The sequence below is a fragment of the Cavia porcellus genome, unplaced genomic scaffold (assembly GCF_034190915.1).
Source record: "Cavia porcellus strain 051 isolate PalLab524CR breed Dunkin Hartley unplaced genomic scaffold, mCavPor4.1 scaffold_6, whole genome shotgun sequence".
NCBI lineage: Eukaryota > Metazoa > Chordata > Mammalia > Rodentia > Caviidae > Cavia > Cavia porcellus.
The window spans coordinates 28,723,939-28,749,237 of NW_026947489.1; the positions used below are offsets into that span (position 1 = coordinate 28,723,939).

A 25,299-nucleotide genomic window follows, 5' to 3' on the forward strand; every position below is an offset into this window, starting at 1 on the left:
GCTTAGTTTTAAGAATAAAATATTTTCAAGAATACAGAATAGCAAATATGCCTATACCAATGATAGCGAACCTTTTAGAGCTTTCAATGATCAAACAGTCCAGTGCAGCACATGTGCCATAGGTTTACCACCAATGACCCACACAGCTATCCTGATATATATGCATTCCTACCACAATTTCAAAATTATATACACAGCTATATACTAATGCAATGAGTAACAACTAGGCCTTACCTGGCCTCTGGCTTACTGGTGGATTTCCGTTAATTCCTGAGAGTATAATAGGAACAGAGCCCAGAGATGAAGTTGGTGTGGTCACCATGGAGGAAGAGGCAGCTGTGGTCACCATGACTATGGAAGTGGAGGCATTGGAAGCAACAGGAAGAGTTATGGTTGGAGGAGATGCTACCAAAGATTTAGGAAAAGCAACTGAAGCCACAGGGGTAGTTATCCCAGTAGTTTTGGTAAGGTTCACAGTGGTTGTAGACTGAGTAGATGTTACAGTGGTGCTGGTATTGGTTTCAGAGACCTTAATAACCCCTGCAGTGGTGGCACCAGAAGTAGTTTCTTTAGTTCCCACGTCACAAATAGCAGTCATAGATGTCACAGCAGTAACATTTTCTAAAAACACTTGAGGGGTGGTAGTAGTGACAGCAGCAGTCACAGTGCTGCACACCTGAACTGGCTCAGAAGAAACCACAGGTGTGACGACCATTACTGGAGAAGGTCTGATACTGAACTTCTGTGGCCCTGTCAGGGTTTGGGGTGTGCTAACTCCAGGTATCTTCTGCTGTAAGGCTCCAACTTTACTCATCACAAACTGTGTGAACACACCACCAGGAGAGGGTCGAGCCGCTGCAAATAAAAATTTGCAGGTCAAAAATCTTCAGTTCTCTTATTTCACCCTTCTAGTGACTGTGTTTATCAACATTAACTGTGCACCACTGGGTCAATTTCTCATAGGTACAACCACCTACCTTCATTATATGTGCCAATTTTTACCCACAGAAATCAAATACTTCCCGCAACCCAAAGCAAATAGTTATAATTCTACCAAGAAGAGAATTAAAATTTGAGCGTTCCCTCTAAAATTCTTTAGGCTATGCAATATATTCAAGGGGCCAGGGATGTGGCTCAGTGATAAGAGGTCATGCCTTGCATGCAGAAGGCCCTGGTTTGAGGCCCAGCACAATAAAAAAAGTGTCTTTCCTGCAATACATACAAACTGTCAGGACTCTAAAAAGAGACAGCAGTGAGTCAGTCTACCTAAAAAGAAAGAAGGAAAGGACTTTTTTCCTAATTCTAGTTAAAACTTGTTTCCACCATTTCCTCCTGCACCAGCAACTCCACCTCTTTTTTTTTTTTTTTGTCTTTTTCCTTTTTATCGGTACCAGGGATCGAACTCACGACTGCCTGCTTACAAGGCAGGCGCTTATGCCGCTGAGCTAAATCTCCAGCCCGCAACTCCACCTCTTTACAGCTGTCTTCTTATAGTTCAGTATTGTATATTCTTAAAATATATAAGACTTTTTTTTTTTTTCAAAAGAGAGCTTTTTTGTTGTTTTAAATCATAATTAAGGCCAGGGATATAGCTCAGCAGCACAGCACAGTACCTGCCTGGCAAGCACAAAGTCCTGACTTTGATTTCCCAATACAAACAAACCCAAAAAAAAAAACAAAAAAACAAAAAAAAAAAAAAAACACCTCAAACAAATTAGGCTGCTTTATAAAAGAGGAAAATATGTTCTTTTTAAGGCACACAACTATCCTCTATCTTCACACAATTCCAGCCTTCAGCCAGATATTTCAATTTCCTGTTAAAGGAATAAGAATGGAGACACAAATTGACACTTTCACTTAACATTCCTAAATAGGTTTGAAACAGCAAAAAAATTCAACAAACAACTATACATACCCTCAGTGCTAAAACAAGAATGCTTCAAGAATGCAATACATTATAGACTCTGACAATGAAATGTTAAGCAAAAGAAAGGTCCTTATTCACAAACAGGGATGTATAAAACAATATGACATTTTGAAAGTTGTATTTCACAAGAGATTTCTACTTTAAACCTAGACTATCTCATCACTAGCATGTGCTACTTTATGGATTCTTAAGTTCAAGGGATATGCTATTACAGGTGCTGAAAGTTTAGTCCTCATAGAAAAAATACTAGAGAAAGTATTCTTAAATGTCATCTTTTTTTAAAAAAAGGAAATTAAAATCCTAAGTCTTTAAATATATTAGTATAGCCAGTCAAAAGCCTCAAATATAACTGTAAAACCAACTAGTAGCACAGGTCATCAGAAGCACTATCAAGAAAAAATTTAAAATCTGTAAGATATACATAAACAATAATGTGATATTCTGTATTTCTCTAAGTTTCTACAATCATATATGTAATCACTGGCCAAGCACTAAGTTACAGGTCTTTCCAAAACAGATCTGTTCTCAAACTCACCAATTGGCCTTTTTGCCAGGACAAACGCCTTCGGATTCTTCCCAGAGCGGTTTGTTGGAGTGCCAGAGGATGCCGTTTTGGAATTGGATGTTGAAGGCAGCAGGGTGCGTGGTTTCCTGGATGCAGCCACCTTGGCATTGGATGCTACCTTGGAGATGACAGTACTGAGGGTTGAGAGGTCCAGGACTGAGGGTCGCAACCTGCCTGTGATATAAGCAGCTAGCCTATTGGCTGGATGCAATGCCCCCATCTGTCCCAATAGCAACTTAGCCTGCGGGTAACTCTTACCATTAACCTGAAACAAGTGGCAAAGAGAAATTCTGTAAAGATAAAATTCTCTTGCTAACTCCTCTCCCTTGATAGGGGTGTTTCTTTTTTCTTTCTTTCTTTTGCTTTTTGGAACCAGGGATAAACTCATGACCTTGCACTTGCCAGGTAGGCATTTGTGCCACTGAGCTAAATCGCCAGCCCAGGTATTTCCTTTGTATAAAGTTTTATATGTTTCTATTTCAGATGGGAGAAAAAGTTAACTTATCTGAGTAATGGGAAGGTAAAAAAATGCCATTATCTGACACTCTCAACTAACCTCACCTCCTTGATTTTGTAGGTTGGAAACAAGAAAATCTGAGAAATTCATCTTTTTTACACCCTAGATATCTGGAAAGACGCATGACTACCCAATTTTTTGCTTCAATAAGCAATTCTGAGTAGTTATCAGTGATCTGCTAGTTGAAAAACATACACAGAATCTCTCTGATAAGATCACAGGCATAATGAACTACTCACTCAAAGGTCCACTGAAGCACTTTTCATATTTGAAAAATATATGATAAATCTACTAAGGCAATCATTGTTACAATAACCTAAGCTAAAAAAAGTTACCTCAAATTTAAAGGCTCAACTCTGAAATCATTGTCCTCATATCTTAAAAATGCTAGTATAAACTTGCTATAATTCTAGATGTAATCATCAAGCTCTCAGAAGAAAGTAGAACCAACAAATGATAATATAGATTTTCAGTGCTGCCAAAGTTGATTACATTGCCCATCCTGGGCAACAGCACAATTATTTTGTTTTTAGGGAAAGAAAACAGAAACTTCCCAACAGAACATGGATATGTCTTATCTATATTCTCTAGCTCCTAGTGCTGGATGACCCTAAAGAAGGTAATTTTTTCTGTCTCTTTCATCATTTAAAAGTGGGAGACAGAGGTGAAGTGAGGAGGAGTGTACTCTCTAACACAGAACTGCTGAGGTGATAGCTACAGCAAGCCACTACATCTTCACACGAAACAAAATTACTCTTTGCTACTCAGGTAAACTTGTACTTACTCCCAGAAGTCAAGAATATCTCTGGCCTATGTTTGGTACCAACAGTGTGATCTTTCCATTCAAAAGTAACTTTTACTATAGTTTTTAGGTGTTATACTACATGGAATCTAGATCAGATATTCCTGTCTATTCCTTTGTTACTGCTCTGAAGCCTATCCTGCCTCTCCCCATTTCAGGTTGATCATTACTTAGCCAACATAGCTGAGACTAGTAATGTTTCAGATATGTGACCTGAAAATATCTGTACACACATACACACACACACACGTGTGTGTGTACAGATATATATATAATAAGACATATTGGAATGGAACCTAACCCTAAATATAAAAGACATTTGCATTTCATGTATCTTATATAATAGCCGTAACATAATTTTTAAAATATTTTTGGTGTGCATGCATTTTTACTACTACCTATTAAATGAAATCAGGCATAGAATTTTCTACCTATGGTTTTATTTTTGGTCATTTCAAATTTCAGATTTTTGGGGTTTTTTTCTGGTCTTTTTCGTTTTTATCGGTACCAGGAATCAAACTCACAACTGCCTGCTTGCAAGGTAGGCACTTATGCCACTGAGCTAAATCCCCAGCCTCAAATTTCAGATTTTTGGATTAAGGATGATGAACTTGTATTACAAACGGCCCAAATACTTATGCAAATCACATTCTATGATAGCTCATTTGCCTGTCTATACATTTTATTTTAGGGAATCTTTATCTCAGAAGTAACCAAGTAAGTCTCTGCTCTCAAAGTATCAATCAATCAGTATGTAAAGAGAACACTGTTCTTATCGACAAGTTTAAGAAATGCCAGTAGAGTCAGGTATAGAGGCACATGCCTGTAAGTCGCAGCACTTGGGAGGCTGAGACAAGAGTTTGAAGCCATCCTGAACTACAGAGTGAATCCAGGTCAGCCTAAACTACAGTGAGACCCTGTCTCAGAAACAGAAACAAGAAGCCGGGCGTGCTGGTGCATTCCTGTAATCTCAGCACTTAGGAGGCAGTGGCAGGAGAATCCTTTTGCAAGTTGGAGACCAGCCTGGGCTACAAAGTGAGCCCAAGGGCAGCCTGCATACATAGTTGAGTCCCTCCCTGTCTCAAAAAAAAAAAAACAAAAAACAAAAAACAAAAAAACCCCACAACCAACAGAATACCCAGACAGGTTCAAGCAGGTGGATTGCTGTGAATTCAAGTCCAGCCTGGGTTACAAAGTGAATTCAAGATCAGTCTAAACTGCATAGTGAAAGCCTGTCTGGAAAAGACAAAAAAAAAAAAAAAAAAAAAAAGAGTAAACTGTGATACAGTTTTAAAGTCAACCACTGGTATTACTTAATGGAGCAATTCTAAGCCTAGAAAAGCAGTTACTCTCATCAAAGTCAAGCAACCCTTGGCAATGATGTGAGCTACTTGTGCACATTTGCTATTTATCACTAATAAAAAGACATCTGCTATCACTGAGTTAGAAAAAACTTTTCAACTATGACAACATTTTAATTTAAAATTTCTTTTTCCAAAGGGTTTTCTAGATGTCAGTATCATTTTACTAACATAAACTACCTAAAGTATTAAATTGCAAGGACAAAAATATTTCTCCAACAATGACTAAAGTGGAAAAACCTCAAGAATAAAATAAAGAAAAAAATAAATAAATGTAGCTCAGTCATTTAATGTGTTTGAAAAACACTGAATTAAAATTTTTTCCAGGATTAGGGACATCCATCCATGATTAAGCATTTGCCTTGCATGTGTGAAGTACTGAGTTTGAACACCACCACTGTAAAACAAAACAAAATAAATTTTACCTGTTTCTAAATATATACTAGCTGCCTGCCTTAAAGATGACTTTACCAGCCAGGCGTGGTAGTATATGCCTGTATTCCCACCACTTGGGAGGCTGAGGCAGGAGGATCATTGTGAGTTTGAAGCCAGTCTGGGCTACATAGTAAGACCCTGTCTCAAAAAGTTAAAAAAAAAAAAAAATTTTTTTTTTTTGACTTTACCTTCCTCCTTTTCTGTTTCTAACATTTTAAAGATGGACTTGTTCACAGTACTGGAGACTGAGCATACTAGGCAAGCACATCCTACCACTGAGCTACATTCCCAGTCTGTTTTATTTTGAGACAAGATCTCGATAAAGTTGCCCAGACTGACTTTCAACTTGAAATCCTCCTGGCCTCACCCTTCCAAATAGCTGGGACTTCAGGCATACACCATGACACTGGCTACTTGCATTTATTTCTTTCCTTTTTTTTTTTGGTACCAGGGATCAAACTCACGACTGCACAAATGCCACTAAACAAAATCCCCAGCCCCTTGCATTTATTTTCAAAGTGGTTTGGTAATAATAAATTCCAAGAACTATACTGAATATCTAACTTTGCTTTACTATCCAACTATCACTAAATACCAGGCAATAATGGTTAAGAAATGCAAATTTCTGGGAAGACTAGAATATAAAACCAGTATTTCTATTTGTATAAAACCTGTATTTCTACGTGCAAATGTGCCGAACAGAAATGTATTTCTCTTTGTAAATTTGGCAAAAAATCACTGTCGGTATACTTCTAATCCTAAATAGAAAGGGAAAATGATTTTGTTATCTAGTTCCCATGAAATGTGAGGACATAATGATGTAAGGCCTACAAAGGCTCTGAAAAATAAAAAATAAAAATATTACCTAGGTATAAAAAGGTGCTATCCAGATTAAAGATAATTCTCACCTGGATAAGCCCAGATGTGCTTGAACTGGGTTTACGCTTATAGGCCACAAGCTTCCCTGCAGGAGAAAGCCCTGCATAAAAAGGCAGACCTTTGCCTCCATGTAATCTCTCCCTCACTGAATCCAGGGCATCTGTCTGCACAGGAGAGATATCATCCATTTTCCCAGGGGATAACGGACCATCAGGAGTCTCTGATCCAGATTTCTCAGCCATATCATCGTGGTCTTGACATGATGGCATAGAGATTTTCACACGAGAAGAATAAACAGGAGGGTTCTTCTCACCCTGGCTCTTTCGCTGAGAAGCCAACTCAATGATGAAGCTGCCCACCTTAAGTGATTGTGGCATGTTGCTATTGATGTGTTGAGATAAGATGCTCAAAATCTTGCTCCGGTCCTCCTCCCAGTTGCAGTCTGAGATGATCTCTATCAGTTTGGTGGGCCCACCAGATTTCTGATGCACATAAGAGGTAGAAGAAGATTCCCCTTCATTGGAGGGGGGAGACTTCCAGCTCTTTTCTGATTAAAAAAAAAAAAGTGATACTTCTATATATCATAACCACTTTATATTATATAAATTTTGAAAGGAATTCAATAGCTTCTCAATATCCCACACCCATATACTTTCAAGGGTAACCACATGTAATATTAGCAATTTTTGAGTTTTCCAGAGAGACAGACGATCTTTTTTTTACTCTACTTTTTTTTTTTTTTTTTTTTCTTTTTATTGGTACCGGGGATTGAACTCACAACCACCTGCTTGCAAGGCAGGTACTTATGCTGCTGAGCTAAATCCCCAGCCCCGAGACAGAAGATCTTACAGGATCAGATGACAATCATCTAAACTATTCTGCTTACTGAGCTCTAACTTAAAAGGGAAAGAAAAAAAAAAGAAAAGAATCTCTTAATAAACTGTTCTGAAAGGTCACTATTATCTAAGAAAGTACTAGTTTGCAAAAATAGCATGACCTTAATCAAAGTTAAGCTTAGCTAATGTAAGTTAATATTCTGCTATTGGCAAGGCATATATGCAAAGCAAAGACATTTCTTTGTATGCACCATGATATTTAAGGAGGAGAAGGGTGGTTTAAGAAGCATTGTTGCTTAAGTGTCATAAAGCTTAAGAAGCATAACTATAAATAAAGAGGTAACTACCTAGTTACTGCTTCTCTTCATAGTAGTAAACCAGCAACATTACCTCCTTTCTTCTTCTGCATTCTGCCAATGGTAGTAACTATGGAAGGCTCAGAGCGAATTTTAATAGCTAATTCTGCCAATAAAGCTGAGGTTTGGAAATGGCTTAAAAAATTATTTTCCTGACTTCATCCTCAATGTCTCTTGCCATAGCAACATCAATGAATTTTTTTGAGAACAGAATTATTAAACAAACCAAACAATGTACAAAGACTTTTACTTATGTAGGGGGTTTAGCTCAATGGCATAAGCGCCTGCCTGGCAAGTGCGAGGTCAACAGTTTGATCCCTGGTACCAAAAAAATAAAAAAAGTGGGGCATTTAGCTCAGCGGTATAAGCACCTGCCTTGCAAGCATGCGGCTGTGAATTCGATCCCTGGTACCGATTTTTTTTAAAAAGGAACTTTTACTTATCTCTATTTTTGGCAAAAACCAAAGGTAGATTATGTATTTTGGATTGGTAGTTTAAAAAATCTTGGTAGATTATTTCCCATCATTAAATAATCCAGATCTATATAATCACTAACAAACACTGGAATCTAGTCTTCATTCTGACCTTGTGATTTATCAGAATCATCCTCCAAGTCACAAAGGAATTGTTTTAAGGGCTGCTGTTCAGAATTAGGTTCCTAAAGAAGAAAACAACACAAAAACATTTCAACATATATTTAATGTCTACAGAGAGGAGGAAACAAGTATGAAATCTGTCAAAGAAGATTTCTGTTGTTATTGTTGGGTATTGGGGTCTTTTTTTTTTTTTTGAGATAGGGTCTAACTACATAGCCTAGGCTGGCCTTGAATTTGTCTCAATCCTTTTGCCTCAGCCCCTGGATGCTAGGTTTATACAGGGATGTACCACTACATCCAGTTTTTTGTTGTTTAGGTTTGTTTTTTTTTTTTTTTTTTTTTTTTGAACAGGGTTTCGTTAGGTAGCCCAGGGTGGCCTCAAACTCATGGCAATTCTTCTGCTTCAGAGTTTTGAGTGCTAGCATTAAGGGAATGAGCCACAATGGCTTGTAAATAATCAGTAACCACATAAACAATCAACAGTTTTACACCTGCACACACAGCTGTATTACCATCACACAATCACAGACAAACACAAGTAATTTAATTGCTAGGGTTCTTAATTATGGCTAACTCATTAAAGGAATAATTTACATAGTATTTTATAGTATACGGTAATGAAGAAGGAAAAATACTGGATGCTTAACAAAATAAGCTTCAGCTGTTAGAAAACTCACCAACATGGAAAAACGCAAATCCTAGTAATTATAAATAATTTAATTTAAACCAGAAATATTTAAGTTTTTTTTTTCTTTTCAATTACTGCAAAATCAGAAAGAAGCTCTTGGGAGCCTCACAAGATAGATCACTAGAACGGATAAAGAGAAATTAATTTATACTTCATGTAAATCCAGAGCACATTAACTATTCTGATACTACTGCCAATTCTCATTATTCTAATACCAGCAACAAGGAATTAATTGGACGTTAAAAAGTAATTGCACAACTAATTCACCTTTGTACTGTGGTTCTCAGGACTAGAATGACAGAAGTTCTGCTGCTGAAACGATGGAGATGGGGATGGGGACAGAGATGGCTGTCTCTGTTCTTCTTTTTTTCTTTCATATATTCGAACTCGGGCACAAGTCATCATACTTTCAAAGTACAAATAGACAGGATCTTTGTCCTCTTCACGTATCTGTAAGTTTTATACAACAAAACATTCCATACAATGGTGAAAAAACAGTCTCCTAGACTCCAAAAAAAAAAGGATATTTAATCTATGTTTCTGTTGTAACAGCTAAAATTTTTAAACATAACCTTTAAAACTGAACAGTCTTAAATAGTTTGTATGTTCTAATCTTGGGGTAGTCTGCTTCTCTATCAGGAAATTTCAAATCACACCAGAGTACTGCTTTTCAAATCATCTATGGATAAGGATCACTGTCTACAACTATAAATATAATTTAAAAAGTACTAGAAAAACAAGACATATGGGGCTGGAGATTTAGCTCAATGACATAAGCACCTGCTTGGCAAGCACAAGGTTATGAATTTGCTCCCTGGTACCAAAAACAAGAACAAAAAAACAAGACATATTTGCTCTTATTTTCTATACTTATTTCATCACGGACCAGTAATAGTTTTAGACCAGCACTAGTACAGAGATTATATAAACTATGAACCACTATAGTTGAGGATCCTTCTTCAAATTAACGAACTAGAAAAACTGAAATGGATTCAGAATCAGAATTGCTTAAACTATTGACATATCCAAACAATCAACTATTTTTATTTATCAGTCTTCACATAGTCATATAATATCAACTGTTACTTTAAACCCTGAACTTCACTGCTATAATTGTGTATTTTTCAAAAATCTGAAAAGCTTTTTCTAAATATTTTTCCAATTTTTTAATATGTTCTACATATTTCAACTAGATTGCCTACACTACTGGAGTAGTAGTACATTATTGTATTTTTAGTACATAATTTTAAAATACTTCTGCAAGGGGGCTGGGGATTTAGCTCAGCGGCATAAAGCGCCTGCCTTGCAAGCAGGCAGTCGTGAGTTCAATCCCCGGTACCGATAAAAAGGAAAAAGACAAAAAAAAAAAAAAAAAATACTTCTGCAAGTCACATAAAAAGCCATTTTCTTATAAGCCTTTTGAAGATCTAGTTATCTGTAAGAATTACCATTACCTCTACTTTTTTGACATTTAAAAAATGCCAACTATACTGATTAAACCAAAAAGGAAGATGCCATATACACATATTACATAAAAGCAAAACTGTTCAGAAAATAACCAAAAATCTGACTAAAATCCATCACCTTTATAAGTGACTTCTGCAATTTGCAATTTAAAAAATATTAAACTTCAGGCTTACCACAGGATTAGGTTTGGGAGTATACGCCCGTGAAGGTTTAATTCCAGTGAGCAGTTTGCCCTTCACTGTAGTAGATACTACTTCTGGTTGAGGCAACAGCAATGGTTTCATAGGCTCAATGACAGAAGGTGTAGGGATATAAACTGGCTCTGGATCTACTTCACCTTCTACTTTTACCCATAATGGATAATGTCGGACAGGTTGTTCAGGCTCTGTTTCACAGATAGCTTAACAACAAAAAAAAAAAGGTAAGATTTTAGGTGCTTTTGGAAACAAGTAAAACCAAAACAAAACTCTGAAGTAATATCAAAGCAAAGTATATTCATTCATAACTGATAATCTTTTTAACATCAAACAATTTCTCAATCTACCCCATGCAAAACAGTTGTTTTTTAAAACGATTCATTTATAATTATTTTTATTATTATTGTTCTGAAATATCAGAAAATATATCTAGAAAGAAATCTTAAAATTACTACGGAGAGGGGGTCAACAGACCCATTTTTCCCCCTTTGCAGTGGGGGAAATTGAATCCATGGCCTAATATATGCCAAACAATCACTCTACCACTAAGCTACAGTTCAATAAGCCTGCTATGGTTTGTGTCTAGATGTTTCCCCAAAGCCTCATGCAGTCATAGGAGGTGGCTGAATCCAAAGTATAATTATTCATAGAGCAATGCCGGGGTTAAGGGTGGTGGATTGCCACATCACTGCTGGTTGGATTGGCACTGCCCGAAAGCCAGTACACTGGATATAATACAAGGGACGGAAAAAGGTTCGTCTTGCTCTCTCTTGTTCTTTTGCTGTCCTCCACCGCCATGTGTCCCTGTTTTGGAGCCAGTCAACAATGGACTGAAATCTCTACAAACTGTGAGCTAAATAAATCTTTTCCCCTTTAACTTCGGGTATTAGGTATTTTGTCTTAGCAATAAGAAAAGTAACTAAGACAAAGGCTAATCAGATATTTTATGTTCTTCAGCTCTGAGATATTTTCTCAAATCACTGGAGTATCTTCTCGTCCTTTCCAAACTACCCAGAAAAGTAAGTAATAAAAGTCTGAGGATGTAGCTGAATTACTCCAGTACTGTAAACAAACAAATTACATAAACAGTGAAGAGATACACATAGAACTATGCTAGCAAATTTGTGCTATGTTTGACTTTTAACATTTAAAATCTTAAGTTATATAAAGATACCTAGATATATAAGGATAATATCTCACTTAAAAGATAAAATAGCAAATAAAAATAGCTTGGCACTAATCACAACTAGGAAAGACCAGAAAAATCAGTGTATTTTTAATTTACTGCCATTATAGGTGACATTTTTAAACTGTTAAGGAAAATACATATTATTCACACCAAGTGATGATATAACATGCTAGTTATTTGGAGAAGAAATTATTTCTACTACAAAACTCACATCAAATAAATCCTAGATACAGTGATGCTTCCTCAAGCCCACAAAAGTACCAGAAGACATCTAATGAGATACTTTTATAATCTTAAGGGTAGAAAATTACACAAGATTCCAAAGATAGAAAATCCCAGTAAAAGACTGACAGCTTTAGCCATTTCTGCTTCACACTTTTTTAGGAGGGAAGAGGGACAGAATTTGAGCAAAATTAAAACATTAAGTCACAGAATTACAACCTGGGAAAAATAAGGTTCCTACAAGCTATAGGAGAAAAAAATGCTACCACTCCAATGAAAAACCAGCGAAGTTGGGCATGGTGGCACACACCTGTAACCCCAGCACTCGGGAGGCTGAGACAGAAAGATCACTGCAAGTTTTAGACCAACCTGGATTACAAAGTGATTTTAAGGCCAGTGAAATCCTGTCTCAAAAAAAATAAACAAACAGCTAGCTAGCTAGCAGCAAAAAAATTCCACAAGGCATTTTACAGCAGATCATGATGAATGGTAAATAAACCTATCAATAAAGAAAAAAATTTAAAATAAGATGTGAATTTTTGCCTTACTAATAATTTAACATAGTTTTTTTAAGATTTTAAAAATACTACCCTTTTTTTTTTTTTTTTTTGCTTTTTTCCTTTTTATCGGTACTGGGGATCGAACTCACGACTGCCTGCTTGCAAGGCAGGCGCCTATGCTGCTGAGCTAAATCCTCAGCCCCAATACTACCTATTTTTAAAAGTATAGAAAAACTGTTGTCATCTAATAGCATGTTGGTACAACTGTAGCAACATCTAGAAACACTTAGACTCACTGTTACAGAAATCTCCCTTTTAATAGACTGCCTTAAACATGAATATTCATCACTATTTTATATATAATAAAGCCCCAAAAAGTCCAACTATAATCCCAGCACTAAAGAGCCTGAGGAAGGAGGATTGCCACAAGTTTGAGACCATATATCAGGTTTCTTAAGAGTTTAAAGTCAGCCTAAACTATAAAGCAAGCCCGTCTCCAAAAAAAAAAAGGTCCAACCAAAACATCTGCAAATTTTATGAAGTCCCTAAAAATTATACTTAGAAATGGTTGTATATGACTATAATCCCAGCACTTAGTAAGCTGAGGCAGGAGGATTTCAAGTTCAAGACTAGGCTGGGTTCCACAGACTGGACTATACCACAGTAACACACTAAAAAAACCCAAATTATTATGTAGATCTACAATTCTCTTTTTTTTTTTGGGGGGGGGGGTTACTGGGGATCAAAGCCATGTCCTTGTGCTTACCAGGGAAGCACTTGAACCACTGAGCTAAATGCCTAGTCCTACAACTCTTGATAAGCAAAGAGGAACATGACCTTATGAGCTTAAATGTATACAGATTACAACACCATGATATAAAATAGTCTACTTCTATAAATATATACATATATAATAGGGAGTCACAAAGATGTGTGTGTGGAAGAATACTGAAATATTAACCATCTCTGATGGAAATAAGTACACAATAGCCAGGCATGGTGGCTCACACCTGTAATCCCAGCACTCAGGAGGCTGAGGCAGGAGGATCATTGTGAGTTCGAGTCCAGCCTGGGCCACAAAGTGAGCTCAAGGCCAGCCTGAAATGCATAGCGAGACCCTGTCTAAAAGACAAAAAAGAAATAAGTACACAATAAACAGAAATAGTAAATATAAACTGCCAAAAACCAGTATTTGCTGATAAACTAAGAAACAAAAAAACCTATGTAAAAGTCATATTCATATTTTAAAATATGTAAGTAGGTATGTGTGGATTTACTTATTTAGCAGTACTGGAATTCAAACCCAGGGCCTCTCTAACACTGAGCTACATGCCCACCCCTTTTGAGTACGAGTCTTCACTAGTCCTCCAGGCTGGCCTCCAACTTCCAATCCTTTTACCTTCACCTTCCAAGTTGTTAGGATTATAGGTGTGTACCACTGTGCACAGCTCATATTCAATATACTTAAACAAATACAAAGATATAAGAGGAAAAAATTGAGAATTACATACATAAGACGTAACGAGTCTATACCATATTTTATTCAAAGGGAAAAGCAAACAAATACATGATGCTACTGTATTACACTCTTACTTTACTGTGCTCTAAATCTGCAACTACTTGGAAGTTAGCTTCATGATCAGAGGGTCTCCACTGCAAATTCCTTCTTGTGGGAAATATGATGGATTATACAGTATTCTTTTCAAGGAATACATGCAGAGGAGTTACAAAAGAACTAGATAAGCCAGTGATGAACTTCAAATTCTCAAAGACATTCTGGAAGTTCAAGTAAAGACTATTATTTTCTCTCACAGAAAAATTAAATTTTGTTTTATTATTTTTATTTCTTTATATTTTATACCAGAGATCGAACTAGCAACCTCACACTTGCCAGGCAGGCACTTACACTACTGAGCTAAATCCCCAGCAGAAAAATTAAATTTTAAAAAGGAATGTTTGTGTGCATATCACACATGCCATATAGAAACAACATGTGAAATATAAGAATTCACAAAACCCTTACTAGCTCATGAATTAGGATAAAAGCAGGTAGTATTTTTTAAATAACAATACTTTTCAAAAAAATAAGAAAACATACAGATCAGTTTTAAATTTCAAAACTCACTGTATTCTAGCTTTTTTCTCTTCTTTTTCTCTTTTATTTGTTCCTCCTCTTCTCTATCTTCCTCTCCTTCTTCTTTTGGCTCTTCTCCCAGATTATCATAAATTACTGGCTCTCGATGAGCAGTCTTCCTCTGAAAATGCTTAATTTTGGATCCCCCTTTAACGAGTACAACTTTTCTCTTTAAACAAGTGCAGCCAAACATGCAATCTGGTCGACGACAGTGGGCAGGCTGGCGCTTCTCCAAAGCAAGACTAGAACATACACAACCTAGTCGACAGAAGTCATTGTTGCATGGAGGAGCTCGTTTCCTTATGATTGTGTGAATAGGTTTAGTTTTCAGAGATGCCTAAAATTAAAGCAGAAAGTTGTAATTCTACTAAATTACCCTCTGACACCATCACCAATTTATAGACACGTATTGGTCTGCTGACTTCTGACTTTGATCACTTACATCACAAGACTACAGTGATTCAAAGGACAGAAAATGAAAATAACTAGAATTCTACACAATCTCCCATTCTAATGCATAGCACCGATAGCAACAGAATACATATCCTCATTAATTACAAGCATAAATATCAAGGTTGAGCCAGGCATGTTGATGGAATCCAACAGGCTAATAGAAGCAGAAGGATCCAAGTTTGAGCCCTATCTGGGAAATTTAGGAACTCTGGGAGACCCTGTCTCAAAAATAAAAAATAGGAAATGGTAGTGTACTCCTGTGGTCCCAGCACCTGGGGTGGAGGGGTCTAAACAAAAGGATTGCTGTGAGTTCAAGGCCAGCCTGAACTGCACAGTGAAACCCTGTCTCAGAAAGACTAAAAAAATAAATAAATAGACAAACAAATAAACAAACGAGAAAGTACATACTGAGAAGGTGGTTCAGCACAAAAGTTCTGGGTTCAATTCTCAGTAACACAAAAAATAAACATGTAAAAAGGATAGATTTACTTGACTATGTTCTATACCAGGGGCTGACAAACCTAAAGCCCATGGACCAAACCCAATGCATTTCACTAGAACACAGCCAGTTTCATTCATATATATATTGTCTATGGCACAATAGCAGAGCTGGTAACTGCAATCCAGCCAGCTAAAGCAAAACATTTACTATCTGGCCCCTTACAGAAAAAGTCTGCTGGCCTCTGCTCTAGAATAACTAATAAAAGGGCAAGGAATTATACATGTGTAAGTCAGTGAATAATGAAAAAGGTTAGAAACTGTATTTAGTTCTAACATTTAATGATTTTGGGCTCTGGAATTCAATATTCTAGTCTACTGTTTTACATGTTAAGCAGATTACCTGTTACTAAGCTAGCCCCCAACTCTCAGTAAAGAACTCTGAAGTGGAAAGGTGCAAAGACTCATGATTAGGGGCTAGGAATGTAGCTCAGCAACTTAAGTGCCTGCCTGACAAGCATGAGGACATGAGTTTGATGACTGGTAACAGGAAAAAAAAAAAAACCTCATGATTAAAATATTAACATGCTGCTGTGTCATTTCACATGCTTCCGACAGGTATGTCATTTAAAAAAAATTATATATTTTTTTAGCCAGGTGTGGTGGCTCACGCCTGTAATCTCAGCACTGGGGAGGCTGAGGTGAGAGGATCATTGCGAGTTTGAGACCAGCCTGGGCTACAAAGTGAGCTCAAGGCCAGCCTGAACTGCATAGCGAGACCCTGTCTCAAAAACAGATTTAAAAAAAAAATTATACATTTTTAATTTTATAAAACCAAAGTTTTTCTCTATAGGTTTGTAATTTTTGAATTTTCTGGCATTTAGTACCTTGTAAGCATAATTTTCAAAAGTTTTAACAAGACTATCAATGTTCCCTTCATTCCCTTCAAGAATGTTATAGAGGTTTTTCAGAATGGCCAGCTGCCAGTATACAGCAGCACAGAACATTCAAAAGCTCAACTGTCGAACATAGTGGCACACACCTATAATCCCAGCACTTGAGAGGCTGAGGCAGGAGGATCATTGTGATTGCAAGACCACCCTGGGTTACAAAGTGAGTTTAAGGTCTGCCAGAACTGCATAGTGAGACCTTGTCTGAAAAAGACAAAAAAAAAAAACTCAACTATACAGTCTCCCTCTGCTGGCAGGATCCTACATTAGAGACCTCGTTTCCAAAAACAAAACCAAAAAGACAGAAGAAAGGAGGAAGAAATCTCCTTAGTTGTTACTGGGAACACCCGAGCCTCCTGCCAAAAGGCTACATTCTCATTTCTAGCCAAGTATCAGTATGCTTCCAAAAAGCAAAAAGTACTTACCTGAGCTGTAAGTAGAGTTGTCAAGGATACATCTGCTCGCTCTTCAGTTATATAGGTCCTTGGTTTTCCTTCCCAAAGTGCACAGTCTTCCAGGTCCATTAGTTTTACCTGAGATTTAGACAAGCCTGGAGGGCGAGTTCCCTGTTGCTGTTGCTGTTGCTGTTGTTGTTGCTGTTGCTGTTGCTGCTGCTGCTGCTGCTGCTGCTGCTGCTGCTGCTGCTGCTGCTGTTGCTGCTGCTGCTGCTGCTGCTGTTGCGTCTGCCGCAAACTAATCTGCTTTGGAAATACATTTTCATCTACAGTTGGCACATTATTCACCTGATTATCTGAGACAGTACCTGAAGAATTCTTGGTAATCTTATCTCCTGCTATCACATGAGTATGTTTCTGCTTTGGTGAAACAGGGTACGGTAAAATAGATTTATAAGATGATTTAGTTCGGCCACTGAGTGTGGTCTGTCTGTTTTGAGGCTTTGCCTTCCGAGAGGCAGTGGGTCCCGAATGAGGCTTCAGAGAGTAAGAGGTAGAAGGAGAAACAGTAGATTGTTTCTTTAGTACACTATCAAGTGTTCGTACATAGCTGGTACTCTTGGTGGGAAGCTGGTATACCACAGGAGATGTGGGAGCATTGGAAGAGAAACCCATACTTGTTTCCATCAGTTTGCCTTCATTTTCCAAGTATTCATCTAATTTATCACTATAGAAAGCAGAGCGGTTTTTCAGTGACCCTTCTGAATTTCCACCTACAAATAAGGAGACACAAAATAACTTAATAAAATCTAGGACACATCTTTAGGGCCTGGTGGGAAACAACTTTAAAAGGCCAGGCATAATTACTCAGCATCAAGCTACTAAAACTTCTGTTTCTCCTCAGAAATAAGGTAATACAAAACCAAATAAAGGGTCTCAGTAATTATATGAAAATCCTTCTCTAGTCTGACACTAATTGTTTTAAAATACATTCTCTAAAATTATGCCTTGTTGGGCGTGGTGACTCACACCTGTAATCCCAGCACCTGGCAGGCTGAGGCAGAAGGATCATTGTAAGTTTGAGACCAGCCTGGGCTACAAAGTAAGCTCAAGGCCAGCCTGAACTGCACAGAGAGACCCTGTCTCAAAAAAATAAAAAATAAAGTAAAATTATGCCTAAACTTCAAATTAAATCCCCAGCCCTTCAATTTCTTTCTTTCTTTTTTTTTTTTTTTTTTTTTTTTTGTGCCTGGGATTGAACTCAGGACCTCATGCTTGCCAGGCAGGTGCTTATGCTGCTGAGCTAAATCCCCAGACCTTCTTTTGGCAACTTTTAACCTACCTTCAGAAACCACCAAAAAGTAAAGTCATTAAGAGCAAAAAGTAAGGATAAATCAAAGTAGAACTCAACAGATTTATACTGAAATTCTTAAAGGATTTCTATTTAAAGGACTGGTGTCCTTGCTATTTGACACAAAACCTTAGGGAAAAGGTAAAGCCACAAAAGAAATGTAACATTTAGTTTTTAAGGAAAATAAAATATTTAGCACATGGTGAAACACAGCAGTGTCATAACACCATAGAAATATTCAAAAATGACAGCAACTATTTCAGACAAATGATAAATTCACTGGTTTAGAGTGAAAGTGAAGTGGAGTTTTAAGAATAAACTATCAGGAATTATTATATGACTGACATATACATACAGTTCTAAAATAAAGTTTCAAAATGATGTTTTTGTAACTGCAAGGATAACAGATGGAAATGCAGTTTGAAAAGTGTAAGTATCACTTAAGCCTCTACTGGCAACTGAACCTCAGGTTTAGCATGTGGAGAAAGTGCTGAAGAAAAATAGTTAAGTCTTACTTTTAACATGAAGTTTTGGCTACATTTTACAAAAAGTATTTAAATTTTTTCAAAAAATCAATTACCCTCATTTCTAGATGCAGCAGCACTATGAAACTTCCCCCTCCATCCCTTGATCTTGGTAAAGTCATTGGTCTTGCCTGTTCTAGAAACAAAGGGAAATCCAGCATCTATAAAAGAAAAGTAAAAGAGATGACCAAAATTCTAGCAAGCCACCAGCAAATTACTAAGACTTCATCTAAAATTTATAAATTTATGAATATTAAGCCAAGACACAAAAGATCTATTTTAAAATCCTAATATTTCCAACAAATGGTAGCTTTTTTTTCTGTATCACAAATAACCAAAACTTTACATTGTACTTGACTTTACAAATGCTACATACTCACCAGGAGAGGCAGGGTTTGTTCCTGTAAGGTTCCAAAAAGGGAAGCTTGTGGCTGGAGCCAAAGGTAGCTGTACTCCCAAGTATTTGAGATCAATGCTCATTGTTGGATCCACTGAATTCAATTTTAACCCCACTACAAGAAAAAGGACAATAAATTATTATTATCTCCCTTTTCTTTTTTAACCTTTGGCTAGAGAGAGTAACAGAGACAAAAGAAATAGTGAAAACCAAAAACAGTGAAACAAAAATGAACAATGACAGATTTCATTTTAAACAGAACCCACAATCCACACCCTCTAGTGGGTTATATATTTGTGTAATCTCTTTTCCCTTGAGTGTGGAAAAGGCCTTGATTTGTTTGTAACCAAAAGAATATGGCAAAGGGCATGGGAGATACATGATTAAAGGTATGAGATATGTAAGAGTATAGAACCAGTCTTGCGAAGACTACAAGGAAATAAATTCTACCAAGCAGCTGAGGAAAGCTTTAAGTTGCTCCCTCCCCAGGCATGTTTCTGATAAGCCAGGGCTGGCTAACATCTATCATTGTGCCACATCAGGAGCCATACCACCATACTGGCAAATGCCGGTCAATATCTTAATTGTAACCTTGTGAGACTGAAAGTAGAGGGCCCAGCTAAGCCACGGTCAAGACTGCCAACAGGCAGAAAAAGTGAAAAGAGTAAATGTGCTGGTTTACATTGCTATATTTGTCAGCTATTGCTATCCTGCCTCAGAGCCACTGAAAGAGCCAAAATAAAATCTTCCTTTTACTTTGAAAAAAAGTGCTATGTTTGAGATAATTCGTTAAGCAACAATAGATAGCTAGCCATGTGTGGTGGTCCATGATTATAATCCTAGCACTTGAGAGGCTAAGACAGGAAGATCACAATTCAAGCCCAAACAGGGCAATCTAGCAAGACTCTGTCTCAAAATAAAATAAAAAGGACTGCAAATGCAACTTAGTGGTAAACGCTTCTTGGCCTTTTGGCTAAGATCAAGTATAGCTCAGTGGTAGTGCTTGCTTAGCACATTCAAGACCCTAGATTTAATTTCCTGTACTAAGTTACAAGGGTGGGACATGCGGGACAACACAGGAAACCCAAGGAAATCTGGTAAAATTACCAAAAAGTATATACAACTCAAAATTAGAATAAAAAAGAACTATGGAAAGTGGGGAAGAAAAAAGGAGTCAGAAGAAAAAGAATCCTGAAAGAGCAAAGGAGACACTATAAAGCTTTACAGAAAGAAAAATATTGTGTGACATTTTATCAGAACCACCACCTACAAAGAAAGCAGAATGAACAGAACAAAGCTGTTAAAAATACTTCCTTCTGGAAAACAGAAAGATTTGTAAAATGTAGACTCATGCTACCAAATTTAGAGACTATTCGTTACATATTATCTTGTCTGCATTTATTTGTATACTTTGAGCATTTCGCAAGTGACAGCAAGTAATAAGAACAAATTTTAAAAATACAATGTATTTTAAATATGCATTTTTTTTAAATTCTAAAAGTATACACTAATGATACATAATCCATTTCAAAGTAATTCTGACTTAGCTTATCCAGAAATACTTTGCAAGAAACATTTGCCATGCAAGAAAACACTCAGCTAACAGACACATGAGACCTAGACTTAGGTAACTGCTTTTTGGGGGGTGGGTTAAAATAGAGTTTTGTTAATGTAGTTCATTTTGCAGCCCAGGTTGGTCTCAAACTGGCAACAATTCTCCAGCCTCAGTGTTCTGAGTGCTGGGATTACAGGTGTATGAGAATGAGTATAAATAACTTTGGTTATCAGAGAAGACTTAAAACAATTTTAGAAAGTAGACTATAATACAGCTTTAAGTCTTTTCCATATATGACAGTTTAAACTGAATTATGATCTTAATTTTACCACATTTCACTATATTAGGATCTGCTACTTTGTTTGGGGGTTTTTTTTTGTTTTTTGGTTTTTTTTTTTTGAGATGGTTTCACTATGCAGTTCATGCTGGCCTTGAACTCGCAGCAATCCACCTGCCTCAGCCTTCCAAATGCTAGGTATGCACCACCACACTTGACCACAGGAACTACTTCTTAAAGACAGATTATATAACTGTATGTATTGGATCCTCCCATCTCACCTCCATCTTTCTATGGGCATGGTGGTGCACACCTGTAACCCCAGCACTCAGAAGGTTGAAGCAGGAGGATTGCTCCCAGTTCAAGGCTACCCTGAGCCAAAAAGTAAGATCAAGGTCAGCCTGAACTGCATAGTGAAACTGTCTCAAAAAAAACCAAAATGCAAAAATAACAAAAACAAAAACCAGTAGCAAAGAGCAGTTTCTTATTAGGCCATGCTCTAAGGTCACTGTGTTTCTAATTGGGATGATGAAGTACGGTTACATCGGTGAAATTAAAACCACTGTTATTCACAGAACAGAGTTCTTAAAATTTCACATGTAGGTTATACAAAGAGAATGATCAGCTTCAGATTTATTTGATCTAGAAAAATAAGATAATTAGTTCCTAAACTGTCAGAGTGGTTCCACTCACTATATTAACAACTTGAGTTAGTATCATGGGCTACACAAGCACCAAGATGAAAACAGGTTCAGAAAAGGGCAAAGAAGCTAAGTTGTTTTACCATGTGGTCAGTGTTCATTTTTGAACTCTATTTGAGTCTCCTGCTTCCTGATCACTTATTTCTCTTGCTTAACCCTCCAACTTTTTAATGCAAGACTTAATTTTGTAAGTGCACTTTTTAATGCAAGACTTAATTGACGGCAATCTATGCATTATGATACTCTTGTTTTTACAGTTCTTAGTGTTTATTGCCAATTCCTGTTGAGCTTTTACTGTTTTTTCCACTTGAGTGACTTTGCCTAATCCATATTCTTTGCCTTTTATTTTATATAGAATGGTTCAAAATCTAATTTAAGAAAGCAATTATGTCACCTTTAATTATTTTTAAGTCAGTTGTTAGCTCTTTATAGTATTTGTCCACTTTTCTTTCACTTACACTTTTAATGTTCTGAAAAGAAACAAATAGCCAGGGCATGTATGCCTGTAATCCCAGTATTCAAGAGGCTGAGGGAGGGATTGCCACAAATTCAAGGCCAGCTTGGACTATATACAGTGAGTTCAAAGATAGCCTATACTACATTGGGAGATTCTGGCTCAAAAACAAGAGAAGGTTTGAGATCATGTTCATGTGAAACAGTCTGAACTCATACAAATGAACCCTAGCATAAAAACAGGGGGAGTTAATGGGATCCAAAAAGCTAAATAGTTATTGTAAAAGTGATAGGGGAGGAAACACTTGGGAGGGAAAGGTGGGAACTACTGTTAATTTCATACTGTCTTGTCTTAAACTCTTGTATTGTTTTCACAATTTTGTTGGTGTTTGGCTTTGTTATGTCTTGTTTTGCTAAGATTTTACTGTCTGATGGTATGGGCAGCTATTTTAAACATAATGGGATGTATTATGGTAATTATGGTTGGTTTCCTATTATTGAAGTCTTATAATGCTTTCATTCATTTAATTGTTTTTCTTCTGTTTTGTTTGATTTTATTATTTGTGATGGTATGAACAGCTATTTTGAAGAAACGAGACCTTATGGTAGCCATTGCTGATTTATTATCATCTTGTTTTGAAGTCCTATGACGCTTTTATTCTTTTGTTTTGGTTGGTTCTATTCTGTGTTTTAATTTTATTATGAGTGATAGTATGGACAATTTTTTTTAAGACAATGAGATATTAAGGTAACCACTGTTCATTTCCTGTTATCTAGTTTTGAAGACCTGTAATGCTATCCTTCTTTTGATTGGTTTTATACTCTTCTGTTTTGTTTGATATTATTATGTGTGAAGGTATGGTCAACTATTTTGAAAAAAAAAAAAGAGCCATTATGTGGCACTGTTGTTTTTGAAGTCCTGTGATGCTTACATTGTTCTGTTCTGACTTGCTTTGTTTTGTTCTCTTTAAAATAAAAATTTCTTTTTTTCTTTAAAAAATAAAAAAGGGATGGGCTGGGGATTTAGCTCAGCGGCATAAGCACCTGCCTTGCAAGCAGGCAGTCGTAGTTCAATCCCTGATACTGATTTTTAAAAAAAAAAGGGGGGGGGGTTGTAGGGAGAAGAGAATGGGGAGGGAAGCATTAAAGTTTAAACTGATGCAGCTAAAAAGAAAATGAAAACACACAAGAGAGAAAATGCTTAGATTCTTTTTCAAGGGATGCAATACATATACACACAAAAAAAATCTCAAAAGTATTGAATATCTATTATAACACTATCACAAAAAGACTAATAAAGACAAAAGTGAAAAAAAAATAAACTTCAGGTTCATGAATGGTACATTTGCATAAGGTAATATATATGGCAAAAAATACCAGCCTTTAGCTAAAATTGCTGAAATATAAAGAATCCACAAAAACACAGTGGGTGTTTATAGTTAAATAAACATCTAATAATGACACAATGACTGAATAAACAAATGATAAGAAGAAAAATCCATAGTACATAACCATTCCCAATAATTTATACATATTCTAACCTCAAGGAGTTGCAACAAGCTGGGCATGGTGGTACCCATCTGTAATCTCAGCACTGTGGGATACTGAGGAAAAAAGAATCACAAATTTAAGCCCAGCCTGCACAACTCAGCAAGAACCATCTCAAAATATAAAAAAACTGGTAATGTAGCTCAGCATAAAAGCCATGTGTTAATTCTCCAGTACTGAAGAATAAACAAAGGGTAACAGGGGGTGTGCAACATAACTCTCCACTCATTAAGTATGGGATACACATAATAGCTTCCTAAAGAGTAGAGTATGAAAAAGAAGGGAGGACAAAAAAAAGGAATAATTTCATAGCAAAGAAACTTGATAAACAATAGCTCAGCCAGATGATCAAGGTCAATAGCAATAAATCACTTTGAGTATATATAGTACTTTTCATATGATAAGAATGGCACTATACATCTGTGTTCCCCCTCCAAAGATACAATCCTACTCTAAACAAGAAAAATCCCAACAACAGCTCACAAAAATAACTACAACTCTTGGGCCAGGGACTTAGCTCAGCAGCTCAAGTATTTGTCTGGTAAGCACAAGTCATGGTTCGATCCCTGGTACCAAAAACAAAAACAAAAAACTACAATTCTTTAAAACTGGCAAAGTTATTAAAAAAACAGTCATTGCCAGGAGGGTTCTAAAGAGATATAATTACCTAAAAGTACTGTGCGCTACCCTGAATGAAATCCTAGAACACACACACATGTATAGACACAGAAAAAATATATATATATTAAGTTAAAAAATAGTCTGAATAAAGTATAGACTTTAATAAATAACAATTTATCAACAATGGTGCATTAATTATAACAAACATACCACAATAATGTCAGTTAATAATCATCAGGTAAGGGGCTGGGGATTTAGCTCAGGGGCATAAGCGCCTGCCTTGCAAGCAGGCAGTCGTGAGTTCGATCCCTGGTACCGATAAAAAGGAAAAAGACAAAAAATAATAATAATCATCATCATCAGGTAAATTGTGCTCCTCATTTTTCTGCAAATCTAAAAATATTTCAAAATAAAATGTTTATTTTTCTAAATGATTTAAAATCAACTTGGCAACACAAATGCTTTCTTTGGCTTACAACAGTGTTGGGCCAAGAATATAGCTCAGAGCACAGCACCTGGCAAGCTCGAGGTACAGAGTTACGTTTCCGGTACCAATAAAATAAAATAAAAAAATAAATAAAAAGACAATGGCTCACTATACAGTTTAGGCTGATCTTGAACTCACAAAGTTGCCCAGGCCGGCTTCAAACTCAAAATGATCCTCTTGCCTTAGGCTCCCAAGTACTGGAATGCCAGGCATGTGACACCAGGCCCAGACAAACACTTTAAAAGTTTAAAAACATTTTCATTTTAAGATGACAGACTTAAGAAATGAGACCAACATAGATTCAGTAATAGTATAGTAAGTCCCAGACTTAGGAACACTCAAGTTTCAAACTTTCACATGTTTACTGTATAAGACTTACTTTATCAATACATTTTCCCAGCACAAAATTTGTTCTCAAGTCAGGGACTCACTGCATAGGAAACAAAAATAATGATACTATGGAAGGCAAAAATAAAAA

At 36.6% G+C, this 25,299-nt stretch overlaps 1 protein-coding gene across 28 annotated transcripts in view; it reads right to left on the reverse strand.

Annotated features, from left to right (window-relative positions):
- The window catches only part of Mga (MAX dimerization protein MGA), a 135,815-nt gene that overhangs the window by 23,293 nt on the left and 87,223 nt on the right, over positions 1-25,299 (reverse strand). For 10 of the 28 annotated variants that reach the window (XM_063250229.1, XM_063250215.1, XM_063250216.1 and 7 more), the window contains 10 exons: positions 19,163-19,294; positions 18,839-18,943; positions 16,938-17,680; positions 14,663-15,008; positions 10,603-10,829; positions 9,230-9,412; positions 8,264-8,336; positions 6,516-7,033; positions 2,463-2,757; positions 235-855 (listed from right to left, as the gene is read on the reverse strand). In XM_063250229.1, coding sequence (XP_063106299.1) covers positions 235-855; positions 2,463-2,757; positions 6,516-7,033; positions 8,264-8,336; positions 9,230-9,412; positions 10,603-10,829; positions 14,663-15,008; positions 16,938-17,680; positions 18,839-18,943; positions 19,163-19,294 — 3,243 coding nt within the window. Of the gene's footprint in view, positions 1-234; positions 856-2,462; positions 2,758-2,938; positions 5,048-6,515; positions 7,034-8,263; positions 8,337-9,229; positions 9,413-10,602; positions 10,830-14,662; positions 15,009-16,937; positions 17,681-18,838; positions 18,944-19,162; positions 19,295-25,299 lie in introns of those variants that run through there. The other 18 variants (XR_010048003.1, XR_010048002.1, XM_063250235.1 and 15 more) reach the window with 13 other exon arrangements.